Raw genomic sequence first — 16468 nt, forward strand, 5'->3', positions numbered from 1 at the left:
GAAGACTATTATTGATGAAGAAGAGACAAGTATCAGTAAAAGAGAGAAAGAAAGTGCTCCAGAATATAATACCCAAGTAATATGAATAGTTTTAATAAGTAGAGAAGTTGAGAAGAAGGAAATGGTGATGGTGATGATGAAGGAGAAGTAGAGGAAAAATAAGAAGAAGAATATCACGTGACACGATGCGTGACTACTGTGTGTACTTACTAAGCGAGTAGGTGGCAGAACTTACAGGTTTAGGGTTAGGGGCGTTGTCTTGAAAGGGGATAAGTTAAGTCCGCTGATATCAAGTCCCTGCACCATGCACCGTTCTTGATCCAATAAAGCATCCATTGACCCGGCCCGGCTGCAGAATTCCACGCACCACCTCTGGTCAGCCTGTTGGCGCGCATTTACCTCTTTTCTGTTGTGTTGGCTTGGAATTGTTTTATTGGGATAGGAGAGCTGACATGTTGGGAAAGTATTGGAAATTGTGCGATAAACTGGTATTCATGTGTTGGGAACCGTTCAGACTGCAGTGGATAAATTGTGTAGGCTGTTAGTAACAGGGTGGGTTACATGTATTGTGCTAGTTGAAATTTATTGTTCAGATTGTCATCTTATGACTAACATTCAGCAAGGGGAGTGAGAGCTGTGTTAATTTCCTGTTTTTCTCTTGTATAAAAAATGAGGGCTCGAATTTTTTTCAATAAATATGCTGAACCTAGTCGTTAGTGTAATGTCAAATTCGTATGAGTACATTATTTCAACTAATAAAGTGTGGTTAAAGGGCGCTTCACAGTAGGTCTTTATAACATATTGTTTTATTGAAAGCTGACATGCTGGGTATTAAAAAAAACATATTCAATTATGGAAAAATTTCACAACATAAATAATCACTCTACAAACTCTATCCTTATAATATGGCTCCAAAGTAGAATCCAATTTTAAAAATTTCAATAGCAAATTATGAAACTATAATTTCCACAATGTTATAATAATAAATCTACAATTAAGGGATAATTGAATTATTCACAATGACTTTCTACAACCATCCAAAAATTAATATGCTAACCATACTATCAATATGATATCTATTGATTATTCATTATATCTCATGAGAAACCTTACAAATAAATCGTATGGTATACTGTCCTCTCCAAGAACATTGAAATGGAATTAAAATAATTTTTCACCTTGTTCGGTCTTGTCTAAAAGGTGAATAATAAGATTAATTAACACTTTTTTACTTTGGACAATTTGATTTTAAGAAGATTGTTATCACAATAGAATTTTAACTCATTCCCTCAATATTATTCAAATGCTCATTTTGTTTCATTTTTAAATGTTTTTAATTTTGAAATGTTATATTATTCAATTTGAAAAGAAGGGAAAATGATTCGTTTTTCATCAATTGTCATATTTTTCCCAATTGGAGCTCATATTATTCGGAGCCAATCACGCAATAGGCGTTTTAGTACCTCTTAAATCTGACTCATAAAAAAGTGAAAATTTCTCTTTCCGCAGTGTGAGTGTTGATCATTAGGCAGCTCTCTTATCGAACACCCAGATTTTGATCCATCTTCACCAAAGCAACCCCCCCCCTCCCATCACCTCTCCCAATTTGCGACACGTTGCGAAAGTATTTTTCGCTGGTTGCGTAAGGAAGTAGGCCTCCCAAAACGAAACTCTTACATGGGTTATTGTTTTCTGATGGTCTCAACGCCTTTTCAAAGCGGCCATAAAATCAAACGTCTGGAAGTCTGAAAGGGAGAGTCTGGTTGTAAAATTTTTTAATAAGTTAAGGGACTGAGGTCGATACACTTTCAAATCTCGTAGGAAGAAATAGGGCATACAAATACGGATATGCGGTACGGTTTGAAATTACTCAACATTCCTTTGTTTGAAATGTGGATTCGGGGCTCGTATGTATTTGATTCATCCCTCCTCTCTCAAGTAATCCACAAAACCATCAATGTAACGTTTCTTAATTGCAAAAATATGAAATCGGACTCGTTGATTGACATATTTTTGTACTCTATTCATATGTACTTTATGTACATATTTTTGACATATTAGAATTGTGCCAATGGAGAAATGTTACAGAGATGAAGTTGGAGAGTGTGAAGTTGGAATAATCCTGAGGAATTAAAACAGAAACTGGAGAACAGATCCAATTAGTGATAACTTGAAAAGAAGAAGAAGAAGAATGTTGGGTAAGGGTAAGGTTTTCGCTGTGGCTACAGTTACGGTAACCGTAACTCCATTCGCGTTCCGGTAAACATTTGCGCATGCGCGGCTACCGCTATTTATATGTGCATTGTGGTGTTGATGGTTTTTGGTCACATGGTTATGATATCCTATCGTTTCAATGTTTCAATCATTACATGAAGTTTACATCCTTCCAGGATTTGAAAAAATATAGTAGTGGAAAAGAAAAAAGAATTGAAGGATGAGCTTGTATATTAAGAATTGAGGTATAGGTGTACTCATGGTGGTGTAATGAAAAGTAAGTCCAAGTGACATCGACCAAAAAAAGTAAGTTTAAGGAAAAAGATATGCGAAAAGCCTTTAAACGAATCATTATAGATCTAAGCTATTTATTACCTGAACTCCCGATTTTTTTTTTTTGTTGTGTTGGAGGGGGGCGTAGGGGGGTTCTGTACCCGAAACCCCGAAAGATAGATTAGGAAACAACTTCAGAAGTGATACTTTCAGTTTCAGTTGGTGTTCAATTTACAGAAATTGAATAATAATATAATTATGCTCTATTCAGATATGCTACACCATACATTCGCATAAACCGTATACGCACTAAGCTCACCTTTTCTAAATACAGCATTGTAATGCGTATATCGATATATAATAGAGCATTACAATGCTGTATTTAGACCAAGCTGTATTTACCTAAGCTCCGGTAATGAGTGCTGTGACAAACGAAGTTTGTTGGCGCATGCGCAAACGAAGTCATAACTTTACCGGAACGCTAACTGGAGCTACGGTTACCGTAACTGTAGCCACTGTGTAAGGTTTTTAGATGAAGATGAATACAAAGTAACAAAAACGTTAACGTGAAAAAACTAGAAGTAGAATCTAACAGCAAGAGAAAGAAGTAGTAAGAATCCTAATGATGATGACACCAAAGATGTAGTGAAAAAAAACTGAAGAGAAATAAAATGATGGAAGAATAATAGTAGTTATAGTTGTTGATCGGTACCATACCATACTGTACAGTGTGAGTCGACGGCGATGGGTAGGCAGCCCGTCAGGCAAATCGTTACAGTAGCATCCTCTGTTATGTATAGCACTGTTCTGTCACCAACACACACTATTACTGTTTACAGTACTACAAGCTATACTAGGCCTGCTATGTTCCCTGTACCTGAATAAAATAGTCTACCATCCTATTCATAATCGTGTCTATATATTTCATTTTCTATACTATGTGCTTTATAATACCTGTAAGTTTCCTGTAGCTATACTTGATAACACTATACCTATTTATTCAAAATTAGTCTATATTTTATTTTGTGTAGAGTATTCTTGCTGGTGTTTGAAACGGTTGATAAATGATGAGGCGTTGCCTGTGGATGGACCGGCTTTCACCTCCTCCTCCACCCCCAACCACAATCTGAATTCCACCATGGATCTTGATGCGTCCTCTTTGTCCTAACTTCGACACGCACCATTACGGTCATCATTTCCCAAACGAACCCTGGCTGCGTCGCTGCATTGTTCGAATTGTTTCGTTGTTACATTTTACTGCTGAGGAATTACCACCACAAGAGGCTGAGCAACTTCAGAAACCGTCCTCAATTGATATTTCTTCTATCAAGAAAGAAGAAACAGGCACAGGCCCAAAAATATTCCCTTCTTACTTGAAGAGACTTGAGATATTGTCAAAAAATCCACTTTATTTTAAAAAAATTATTTTTCTCTTCCTAAAATGAGTTCATTAAAATTTCCCAAAGTAGGGTTATGTTCATCACATTAACAATGTTACTTCTCACAAGACTAAATAACGTATAACTAAATTAACGAGGAATTGAATAGGATGTGTTATGGCATTGATTGGGGAGTTGTTTGTTGAATGTGGATTCTCTTCAGTATGTTGATCAAAAATATTACTCGTCTGTTTTTGAAATTCATTTTGTTGAAGGAAAAAAGTATTGCTCAGTTATGTAGCTGATTGCATAGCGATTTTAAAATACCTCTCAAATATTGATGAAGCTGCTCACAATATCTCAATATCCATATTGTCCTGTTTAACTACTTGAATCATTATTGAAAAATGTATATTTTAGTTCTGTTTTTACATTGTCACTAATCTCAAGTAAACTATAGCTTAATAGTCTACTAAACTTATGAGTTGAATAAATATTGATAATGGTGACAACCGAAACTAGCTACCCAATTTATCAATATTGATAATTGTTTGTGACAATTTCAAGTTGATTTATTCAATATGGAAACATGACGTATACGGTAAGCTATTCTAAAATCTAAAATGTTTATCTTTAAAAACATCAACTAATGTTAGTTAATGAAAACCCCACTTCTGCATAGAAACCTATTTATCCAATGTTCCCATTCAATAAGATAATGTCTAAAACTTAGTTCAATAATTCTCATTAAATTAATCGTACATTTACTCGCAATTACAGCAGAACTTGGACGTCTAGAAATGAGCACAGTTGCAGTTAGCATAAGTTGGCACTATATCCAAGCAATTAACAAAACAGCAAGTTTCAATGTCAGATTAAAGCTGCATTAATTTTCGTGTATGTCACACTCTAGAGTGGTGGTAGAGCTGGAAACTACTGATTCAAGTTTGGAAGAAGTAAAAAAAGAACACATTACAGAGGGAGAAAGAGAATGAAGGAGAAGGGGCATGTAGGTCATGAACGAAGCTATTAGCAAAGAGGCGTGAGGTGTTCTGCGACGGTATTCACTCATTTTTCTTTTCTTTCTTTATCCATCGTTAGTCTTCCATTAAAATTCTGCATAAATCTGAGAACTCTTATTAAAATCACCAATCGGCGTTCTTTTATAGCAGGATAAATAATATTGATTTTTTCATAAATCTATGATTTTATTGTTTTGTTTTCATTAAAAATATTCAAAGTGCGGTAAGATCTGAAGTATAGGAAGCCTAAACTGGAACGCCATCAAGTAAACCAATAACCTACCTTGAAAATAAAAATGAAAAATCATACCAATATTGTTAAAAATACTTTAATAAATGTCAATGTCTGTTAAATCATCAATTACAACTGGTTCTTACATTGAACAGACCACATATTTCTACACTATCCTTTTTCATCTCGTATACTTTCGATTACAATAGGATTTACATGTTTGTTAACTTAAAAATGTTAATGATTTCACCGATTCCAGAACGCAGATCACCTTTAATTTGTATTAAAAATGAATAATTCTGTGGTTCAGTATTTCCTCCCATATCGCACTTGTTCTGAACAATGATGCTTTAACTCTATAATTACGTATGTATTCTCAATTTATTGAATTTCTATTCATTTTGCGCTTGTTCTATCGACATTTGCTCGTAGTTCACTTGTTGCCACTGCATTTAAGATCAAGTAATGTTTTACATGCTAGCGTGGGGATCGTGAAATAAATGAAGTGCAGTACTTGTCAAGCACATACTCCTCATATAAAATAATATATACACGGCACATACCGTGTGACCCCAATCTCCTAGGTAAGGTTAGGTTAGCCCGCTATTATTAATTCCATATTTATTTACGATGCCAGCGCGCTCCAATTGATCGGATACGTGACTAACACACTCACTCACGCACACCCGCTTACACATTATTGCTCCAATCTAAATTCAATTTCGCACTTTCTGATAAAGAAAATCTATGTTTCCATTCATGTTCATTACGTTGTTTTCTTTACTCAAATGGAATGGATCAAGTATTGTCCTGTGATCACTCTTGTAATGGGATTTCTTTGTGAATATGAGATGAAAGAGCAGCATTGGTTCGATTATCTTTCGTCCCACGTTGAATTTCTGATGGGTTTAGTTTTAGTTGGCTGAGCTTGGAGTGCGATAGGAACAATATGTGATGTGATAGTGGTCAAAAGGAAATTTTCTGATTTAATATTCATTATTTATAATTCAAGGGTTTAAATAATCATTTTTATTGGGATTCATGGATCTCTCACAAAAAGGAGTAAGATTCCATCTGCTTCTTGACACATTTCTTCCATTGTTTAATTTGGTTTTCTTGAACTAAGTTCAGAATAAACTTTATATAAAAGTATTATTACGATTATACTAACATGATTATATTGCTCCTAGCACGTTTGACAAATTAATTAAGAAAATGTCTATTTTTCTTCTCTTTTTGATGATTGTTATTGCACTTGATTCTCATTCCTACATTGACTTGTTTTTCATGAAGCATGAGAATTTCTATGTATCGAAAGGGAAACAAGTGAGCTTATATCTCTTTTTGTTGGTGGAGAAAGTCCCATCTGTCCTGAATGTTTAATTTAAGCCGTCAATGGGATTGTCATAGTTCAGCCGGGACCAAAAGTTTAACATGCCCATCCGATAACACGGATTAAACCTGGTTAAAAATGTTTGGTGATTTTCATGAGTTTCAACCGAGGGTGACTTGTGTTGAAGTCTTCCTTCTGGCAATTCATCAATGAAGATTTGAATAGAATGAAGAGATTATGCAAATTGAAAAATGGTTAAAACCAAAATGTAAATGAAATAGAAAAGAAAATACGGAATAAAAAGTTTTGAAAACGATGAAACTATGGAATGGATAAAAAAGGTGTCAAAATGGGAATGCATCAACTGTGCACCTACAGCAAGAACTATTATTATTGTGATCGTTGACACTTCTAACATTAGAAAATATACCTACAGTAAATTTTATAGTAAAATAAATTGCTCTCATACAAGGCCTTGCTCTAATATTTTTATTTTTTTTTATTTGTATTATATCACCAATTTAATTTTTCTTCCAACTGAAGGATTCTTTCAACTCCTTCTAATAACAAACCTCTCCATTTTATTGTGAGTTGTGAGCTGGAGGTGTGCAATAATAATATTTATCGTAGACAATGGAAGTGGCGATTTCATTTGTCAAATGTTGACTGCGCTGCGCTGGCAGGCAACAACCGATTGTGGCTAACTAGAGTTCATTTGTCACTTTACTTGCCGAATAAGGCAACTGAATAAGGCGTTGAAGGTTTTAGGCTGAGCGGCGTGAGCCTAGGCTAGGCTTGGTCTTGGTGTGGACCCACTGCGCTGTAACAATCTTTGCCTAGATGTTCAGTAGACCGAACAACGGCTTCTGCGCATGCGCAGCTATTTTCAGTGGTCTTTTGAAGTGTAGTTAACGAAAATATATGTAACCAAAACGTTCTATTTCAAATAGAAACATTTTCAACCAAAATAGGATCAAATATACTTGAAGAGACTTATTTCCTTGATTGCTTAGATAGATGCTCCAGTCCTTCTAATAAGCCTGATCGAATTCTGAATCCTAACATAACTAATTTTTACGTATTGTACATCATTTTTATTGACATCAAAAATATTGTAGAATGATGCAATTCTAATTTATTGAACACCTGTAAGAACTTATTGCTCCTTACTCCATCTTTATTCTATAACGCATGATAGACACAATACCAGTTCAAAGACAAGTGTCTTGCGTTCCAAGAGAAGCAAGCTTGCTCTTGACAAAGCTACTTGGGTTGTTCTAAGAAAATTTGGATTAAAATTTATCATGAAATGTCTACAATTAAATTTTCAAACGGAATAAGTAACTTGGATTAAAATACTTGCCTATCAACATGCGTAGTGTAAACTATGCTAAGAGCTGAACAAAATGAATGTGAGAAAAAAATTAACTTTTGTAAATCTTGTTGTTTGAAAAAAATTGAAATCAATATGAGGAATCTGTAATTCATATTTTTATACTTGTGTCCAAATTTACTTTTTTCTCAATTGATAGCAATCCTTTAACATCGATTCCTTTGTGTCCTTTCTTTTGTCAGCCTATCGTTATTTGTCAGGGAAAGCAGCATCATCTTCAATTATTATTACATAAGATAGAAAATATCACGGTCAAGGCATCAAGTAGTTCTAGCGTTTGATACTATTGACTAACTATGTGTAATGGAGTGGGCTCCGTGTTAAATTGGTAATAGTTTTGGTGATATTAAAGTTTTTTTAATCTTACTGTCATAATACCAACTTCTAGACGTTCTCCACTAGTAACTCCACTGTCACAAGAGTTGAGTTGGTGTCTAGATTACTCTATAAGTGCTGTGGAATTTTTTCAAAAAACGATCCTAAAAGAACAAGACAAACATGAAATTGGAAAAGTACCCAAAAAAACAATAACTCATTGAAAAAATGAGGGAAATAGGGACCATGTGCAAAAAGAATGAGAAGTAAAAATACTGAAAAAATGATAAAATATAAAGGAGATGATAGAAAACAAGAAAAAGAAGAAGGAGATGTAGAATTTTCATCAATAAAATTATCTTTATCCAATATTTTCCCTTGAACATTTCACATCAGGAATCAGGAGTAGCTTAGTTACTTTTGGCTAGGAAATAGTAGATCTATATTACAATATCATAGATAAATGAATGAATAAATATTTTTTTCCATCATAAATTTCATTCTACAGTTTTTGAAAATTATATGACCACTTTGACAAGTAAATTTTGATATTCTAAATTAGTTTACAGTAGCCTACTTCACATAAAAGCATTATTAATAAGTATATTCCAAATAAAAAATGTATAAATTAGTACCGTCTATATTTCTACAAAGTGGAATTATTCTTCAGTACAATACTTCACTTTCCATTACATCATATTGTTGATGTATGTCATCAACACATGTTTGAAGCATTGTAGTCGTATGCTGGTTAGCATTTAGGAGTCTGCTCGAATATCATCATCTCATAACTTGAATCTGAAATGAGATCGTTGAAATAACAAGCCGGGCTTTGGAATTACAGCCGTAGAGTACCAAGATGAAGTATGAGAAATCTATACCTTGTATTTGACTATCCTAATAAGCATATGCAGTCAGAGAAAGCTTCGTCTGTGGTCACAATAGATACGGGCTCAAGGGGGCAATTTATTTATGATCCAGTTAACAAGACCTGAATACATTTGATATGTATGTTTAATTTATGCCTACAAATTACTCCGAGATCTGTTGGTTCTTTGGATGTACCTCGTTCTAAAAAATGAAAATATTCAACTTACTCTTATACTTGAATGTAGCCTACTCAAGTATTGTTTGAATAGAAATCTGTTTATTATTTTCAAAGACACTAGAAAAAGTTGAACAAAAACTAGTTTGTAGTGGTTGTTCATTTTTCGTTATTTTATTTGTGGGTCTTGAATTATTGTAATGGATTATTATAATTATGTTGTCTATTCTCAATAGATTCCAATAGACAACCAAGCCTATTTTTTGCAGTGAAATATTATTGCTTTTTCCTTTGTTGGCTTTCAATCTTATCCATTTACTCATCTATCTAATTTCAAAATGAACCTTTTTATAGACTTATTTTATGAATGTATGAATTACAAACGATTTTTTTAACCGTTTTCTTGTTTGATCACTTTATTCCATTAAAAAAACTTTCTAAACTACGAACTCAATAAATTGAAGTAGTATCATGTCATTCCTTTGAGCAAATATATTTGTTTGGAATTTGAAAGATTGCATGGGATGAATCTATACCCCAACATTCTAATGATTTATACATTTTGGATGAATGAGAATATAAATATTGATTTACATTTTTCAAGTATTTTTTTTCTATTTTCAGAACTATCACCTGAGATAGACGATGACACGGAATTGAAATACTGTCAACGTAAGTGATCTATTAATTTTATCACAATATAACGTTTATTTTTAAATGCTTATTTAAGAAATTTCTTTGAAATCGATTCAAAAATTCCAAAAAAGTAGTTGAAATCAAACGAGGCTGTCCCGAAGCCCAAGGCGCCGCTCTACAGCTCTGCACTTTATTTAGCATTTTAGTCAAACAAATTGTAAAAAACTAAGAGATGGTGCTTCCATGTGTTTCCTCTTACTGTATTTCCAATTGTATCAAACCTTTGGTTTGGTACAAAACACATGTAATGTGATCCGACCAGTGAGTTGTTTACAGTATTGTAACTATATTTATGCAAAAATCTTTAAATTTATAAGATTTTTTCACATATCAATGTAAAGGAATATATTTAGACAAGATCTTCGTGTATTGTTTCCATTCTGTGGGAGAACTCGATGTTTTATTGGTTGATTTAGAGTAGAGGGTTTGGGAATTTTCGGCATTATAATGTAATAGAATTAAGTGAAGCTTAGGAAAGTCAAAAATAAAAATACATAATATTATAATTGAAAACGCACTGGAAAGATTTGAATGAGGGGAAGAGTGTGCCGTGGCCGTGCTTCTCAGGTACTCCACGCTTGGCTGTGCTCGAGCAAGGTCTGGCATTACCCCTTCCCCCCTTATTCCCCTCACACACCCCGCCACCCTTCCCCTCAGGTCGGCATAACAAATTGAGATCCTCTTGAAAATGGGTCAGAGCTTCCCTCAGACCAACTCACTCCAAAACAAAACCAAAAAACGTTCCGAGTTCATTTGGTACCCCTCCCTTTTCCAACTTCCTCTCTTCTTTCAGTTCTTTCTTTCTCCTACCCGTTCCATGGTCACACGAGTATGTACTGTGACTTTCGAGACGCTTTCTCTTCCTTGTGTAATGACTTTTCAAAATTTTATAGCCGTCTCTCTCGCTCTGCCCTAACTGTTTTCGAAATAATGCTGGCCGCTTTCAAAGAGCATCGCCGTAATGTTCTTTGTTCGACGGCAGTCTCATGTGCCTGACAATAATAATTGTATTCCTCAATGTTGGTGTAATAGATCATTGTCAGAAGTTTTGGTTGTCAATCTTGGTTGTGGTATATGGGTGTGGGGATTTCAAATACTGTCATGAAAAATGTTATATATTTATTATAACGGAATAATTTATTCTTTTGCTATTCACGGTTTATTCTTTATTTTTCATATGTAGAAAAACTCATCGTTCAAATGAATTGGAAGAGAAAAAATGTGAACCTTGTGCTATTTCTACCCGAATTTTCATAAAATAATATATACTACTCTGAAACCTGAAATAAGGATAAATAATCACTTCAAATCTCTCAATTCTCTATCACACTATCTTCATAGTTCATAAAAAATTAGGAGTTTTCAGTACTTAAAGAAGTGTTTAACGAGCAGTTGTAGATAAAAACTTTTTGGCCTATTTAAATTAACATTTTATTGATTGTCGGACGTGTAGTTATGATATTTTTGTTTTTCGTTTGCAGGTTCTGAAGTAGGAGAATGGATTGAGTGTTCTCCCACTGAACCATCGATAGGATCGACCCCTGACCAGGGTGAGTGAAATCAAATAATGGAAGAGTTATTCAATTTCGATTTTAATTTCCAGTCAGGAGATTGATCCTTATAATATACTTCTTTCTAAGATCGTAGCTATCACATATCATTCGAAAGATTGACAAGTTTGAAAAACCCGTTTCGAAGGGAATGTTTTGTAAAAACGTATTTTAATTCTTGTATTCAAGCATTAAATTGCATACAAAATGTTGATACATTTTTGTCATTAGTAGAAGCATATCATTTCTTGATGTACAAGAAAAAGAACTTAGTTTTTACAAAATAAATTTTGCAAAACAAAGAACAGTAATTTAACAAATGAGGTTACCAAATTATTCAATTCTATAAGTAATGTCTATTGTATATTCATGTTTCCATTAATGAAGTAATGTAATAACCATGAATAATTGTTGTTCATTAAACTTCTTATCATCATCCTTTCCTACCTTCTTGCACAAGCAGGTAGCTTAAGTGGCCATCACCCTCACGAAGTAATATCCAATCTAAAACGCCACTCACATAAATATTATTAAAAAATATATATGCTCAATTCTACTCATCTAATATCTTCTAAGCATATTATACTGATAATAGTCTAATTTCACACACATGCATTTTTCAGATCCTATTATATTAAGCGAACAATTTCTGTATGTATTTTTATATTTATCTGGTTATTCATTCATGTCCAACGGATCTCGAAAACGGCTCTAACGATTTTCATGAAATTTGGAACATAGTAGGTTTATGATATAAAAATTTGATTGCACTAGGTCTCATCCCTGGGAAAACTCGCTGAAAGACATTAAATGATAATTCATTCTTGGAAAAACAGCTGAGACTTTCGTCGTCTGTGGAAAGTGAGGATAATGGAAGTGAGTGAGCGAGTGGAAAATCAAAATATCTCATCCCCGAAATTCATAAACTGACGTATAGCCAGCTGTGAAATATAAACACGACCTAAAAGATAAAGAAACCTTTAGGGTTCGAAAGGTAAAATTAGCCATAATTGATCAAAAATAATAATTATATTTAAAATAAAAACATATTTTTGCGATGTTTCCAAATCCATCAAAAAAGTTAATTTTTCTTTTTATCCTTCAACCATAAACCTTTTTTATGCAGATGCACTCAGCTGCTGGGGTGCAGATGCACTCCTTCCCCAATCATTTTTAAGAATAGTGTTTTGTTTATCAATAAAATTGACAAAGATAATGTGATCATGTTTTTATCAAGTTCCATTCAATCTAGTAGAATTTATAAGGACGGAAAAAATCTAACGGCCAAAAATCAATGTCTGTCTTCAGATGAAACATTGTTATCAATTTTATTTGTGAAGGAGTTTAAGGACAAAGGACACCTGTTATAAAAAGCGTCAGTGATGATGGAATTGAATGGTGATGTGATGCGAGAATAATGTTTTGGCGTTGGTGGGGCGGGTGGTGATGATGCTGGGGGGGGGGGGTTAGCAATGGAAATGGAAAGTGTTGGCTGGTTTGGTTTGGCGCGGCCTTGACACAGTTGGGCTCAGTCACACTGTTGTCCTTCGCCGACCACTTCTTCAGATGTGCGCGCGCAATTTCAAATCGACTCCATCACCCCTTCCATCCCGAACAGTGGGCGCCCACCCAGTGCCACGAACCGCCAAACTCAATGAGTGACATTTCGTCACCGAGCTCTGCTGTCTGTTCAAGTTGTAGGTAACACTAACATCTAACAACTGTTTCTGTTGTTGGTTTTTGTTTGTGTTGCCTATGAAATATGTTTCTCAATTTATCATGAATTGAGTCGTGAATGGGATTGTAGAAGGGTACGTTTGTCCTAACCACTTATTCTGCTGTTATTCCAGACTATGATGCGGTTCAAAAAACTACTGAAATGGTGGTAGATTTCAATAACCTTATCAGTTCCTCCAATAAAAGAGATTCCGTATTTGTTTTGTATCTTTGTGCGATAAAATTCTATTTCAATATATGGTGCAATTGATGGCGATGTGAAGCTTATAAGGCTTCTCCATAAATCAAGTCAAGTGATAAACAATAAATACAGCTCTGCCTGTATTTTTCATGTTTTCATCTATTCCTTACTCATTTCTTAAACTACCATTCTTTGTTTATTGCTTTGTGGCCTTTGTGTAAGTTTTTTCAATTCTGAAAACTTTAAAATATATTTCTTTGCATGTTCTATATTTCATTTTGTCTCTATTTAAAACTTACGTATTTAAATTTAAGATTTCCACTGGTGTAGTTGAAGATACGCATAGTTTTAAATTGAATTGAACTGAAAAATGTCAAGTGTTGTAGTTGCCGCACAGTGTGGAGTCTGTGGACTGTGCAGATAGCCATTAGCAAACGACATTATCAGGAAAGAGTGTCGGAACTATGTTATTGCCGTAATGTTTTGGTACATTTCGCAAAGTTCCAACTCGTACAAGTTTTGAGGCAGTCTCGCTCACTCTCCACCACATTCTCTCTCATTTCTTATTCTCTTGTTCTTGTTCCTTCTGTATTACACTTTCCCTCTCTTTTCTCCACGTGTTTGAATCTATTTGTGGTCCTTCTCAAAGTTATTTTCTCTCTTTTCTCTTCATCTTTATTCTTATAAGCTGTCTCCATCTCCTCTCTTTTCTTGTTCTCTTCTCTTAACTCTATGTTTTCCTTCTGTTAAATGTTTCTGTTCTACTCTAAATCTTTCTTACTCACCTCTCCTCTTATTTTTGCTCTCTTATTCTATATATTGCTCTCTTGTTCTATTCTCTTCACTTTATGTGATCTTTCTGATCAACTCTTTTGTCTCTGGTTCTCTTTAGACCTTTTCCTTGTCTTTCTTACTATTCTTTCTTCATCTTCATTCTTATTGCACTGTCTTTTCTCTTCTTATGTTTGTTCTTGTGCTCCTTCTGCTCAACTATTTCTCTTTCTTTTTGTTCCATTTTCATCATATACACTGTACTCTTTTCTCTTCTCTTATCTACTCAACTATTTTCCTTCTTGCTCTTGGTTCCTTCTTCTACTCACTTATTCTCCATTACTCCTAGTGTTCCTTCTGTTCGATTCTTTCTCATTTTCTTTTGTATCTCCGCTCGCCAACTCTTTTTTCCACTAGTTCATTCTCATTCAAGTATCTCCGTGTTTCTCGTACTCGTTTTCACTCTAGTCACCCATCTCTCTCTCCCCACTCTCTCTCCCGTTAGCTTGTTCTCTTCATGTTCCTACAGCGCGATTATCTCTCTCTCGCTTTCTATCTCCTTCTCATGCACCGGCTGTTTCCGTTTTCAGTGCTGTGCTGCGTACCAAAATGATGCAAATTCGCTTTGTCCGCCGGCCGAGGGCTGACTATTGCCGAACCATGTATTTCCACAGCGGCGCCTAACGCAACAACGCAAACGCAATACTCTCTCTCACACCTCACACTCTCTCTTTCGCTCCTCGCCGGTGCCATGTGCGTCTCTTGCCTGTTGCTGGCGCCGCCTGCCGCCAGAAATGGGAAACACAACTTCTGTATCACCTCGAAACGAAACAAGACACAATATAGTGACAGTTAGTAGAAGAGAGACAATAGAAGAAGTCATTGGTTTCATAGATTGGGATAGTTCCTGTGCACTTCATGTGGTTTTTCTGTTTTGGGAACGATAAATGTAACTGTAACGAGAATTGGAAGCATAATTTCTTATTACAAATAGACAAGTTGTGATGTAGTTGTAGAGCGACACTAGTGCTGAGTTTTTGAATAGAGTTTCCTGTGATTGGTTGAAAGCATCACTGCCTGCCGATGAAAACTGTGAACACGTTTAATGCATCATTCTACTTCTCATCATTTATGACATGATGACACAATTGAAAGCATTATCAACACTTCACGTTCCAATTGAATTTGGAAAATTATGTACTTGGTTTGAGGGGTTATCTAAATTGAAAATGCATATTGATCGACGATTGTTGCACATCTTCTTTCAAGGCCTGAGCTTTCAAGACTCCTCTAAACCCCCCCCCTCTATTACAAATATTGGGGTGGGGGGGTAGTGGGGCAAAGAAAACCATTAAGATCTATAGGGGGGTGTTATCCGAAGATGTGGGAAAGGAGTTGTTGAAATAAGCAAGAACAGTAGGACTGTATCTTTGCATTTGATTTCGTACAGAATTCTGTAATATAGAGATAATCTGATCCATTCAACTGTTTTAATTCCTCATCATAATATTACCATATCATTAATTTTATTCAAATTTTAAATTATAAACGAAATTCTAGCTAATAAATAGATCAAGTTCCTCCTTAAATTTCAAACACGAAAATAAAAAAATAGTTACTAAATTTTACTCTCCATTCAGAAGCAGCATAATCGTAATGAAGAGTTACTTATAAGTAGAACCGATATACAGTAGTATTATTAAAAAGTTTGAGGCTGTACACCATCGATTGATTGTTCCACGCCTTCAGTCACATTATTCGGTTTTTCAATTTTACTAAAATTGGTGTTGTTGCTACGAAGTTGAATGATTTTTTCACCAAGGAAAGACAGGCACAAAATTTGAACAAAGAGCTGGCAAACTCTCCTAACCTTGATATTAATAATGACATCAATGAAACCCCCTACTGAATTCATTTCTCTTGCAACCTACAAACTCTGATGAAGTTGAAGCAAGTATAAAAGAGCTGAAGAACAAAAACTGCTCTTCTGAATGGATAATCTCAATAGCACAGTATTCAAACTCAATTGTGATTCCTTCCTCTGGGAAACTCCTATTTCGTCCTTGCAAATGTATAGAAATTCAACTTATGAAGAAGTGTGGTCTACAGACTTAAATCTCCTTTTAGACATTTTTTAATCCCTGAGTTATTTCAAATATACACATCTGAACTAGAAAACAGTAAACATTTGAAAAAGGCATATTCCATTTTCAACAGCTTCATCTGACTTGCTATCCAATATTTAAGTTCACATCTATATTCAAGTACATTAATGACAAATACTGTAGATAGTAGTTCAAGATTTCCCCAATAATTGCAGAAGTTAA

General features: G+C 34.6%; 1 protein-coding gene across 1 annotated transcript in view; it reads left to right on the forward strand.

The window, feature by feature from the left end:
- LOC111049553 (nuclear hormone receptor FTZ-F1-like) overlaps positions 1-16468 on the forward strand; it is a 242115-nt gene that overhangs the window by 93846 nt on the left and 131801 nt on the right. Inside the window, exons 2-3 of the mRNA XM_039430756.1 lie at positions 9831-9878; positions 11384-11452. Coding sequence (XP_039286690.1) covers positions 9831-9878; positions 11384-11452 — 117 coding nt within the window. The remainder of the gene's footprint in view (positions 1-9830; positions 9879-11383; positions 11453-16468) is intronic.

This window comes from Nilaparvata lugens, chromosome 6 (genome assembly GCF_014356525.2).
Source record: "Nilaparvata lugens isolate BPH chromosome 6, ASM1435652v1, whole genome shotgun sequence".
Taxonomy (NCBI): domain Eukaryota; kingdom Metazoa; phylum Arthropoda; class Insecta; order Hemiptera; family Delphacidae; genus Nilaparvata; species Nilaparvata lugens.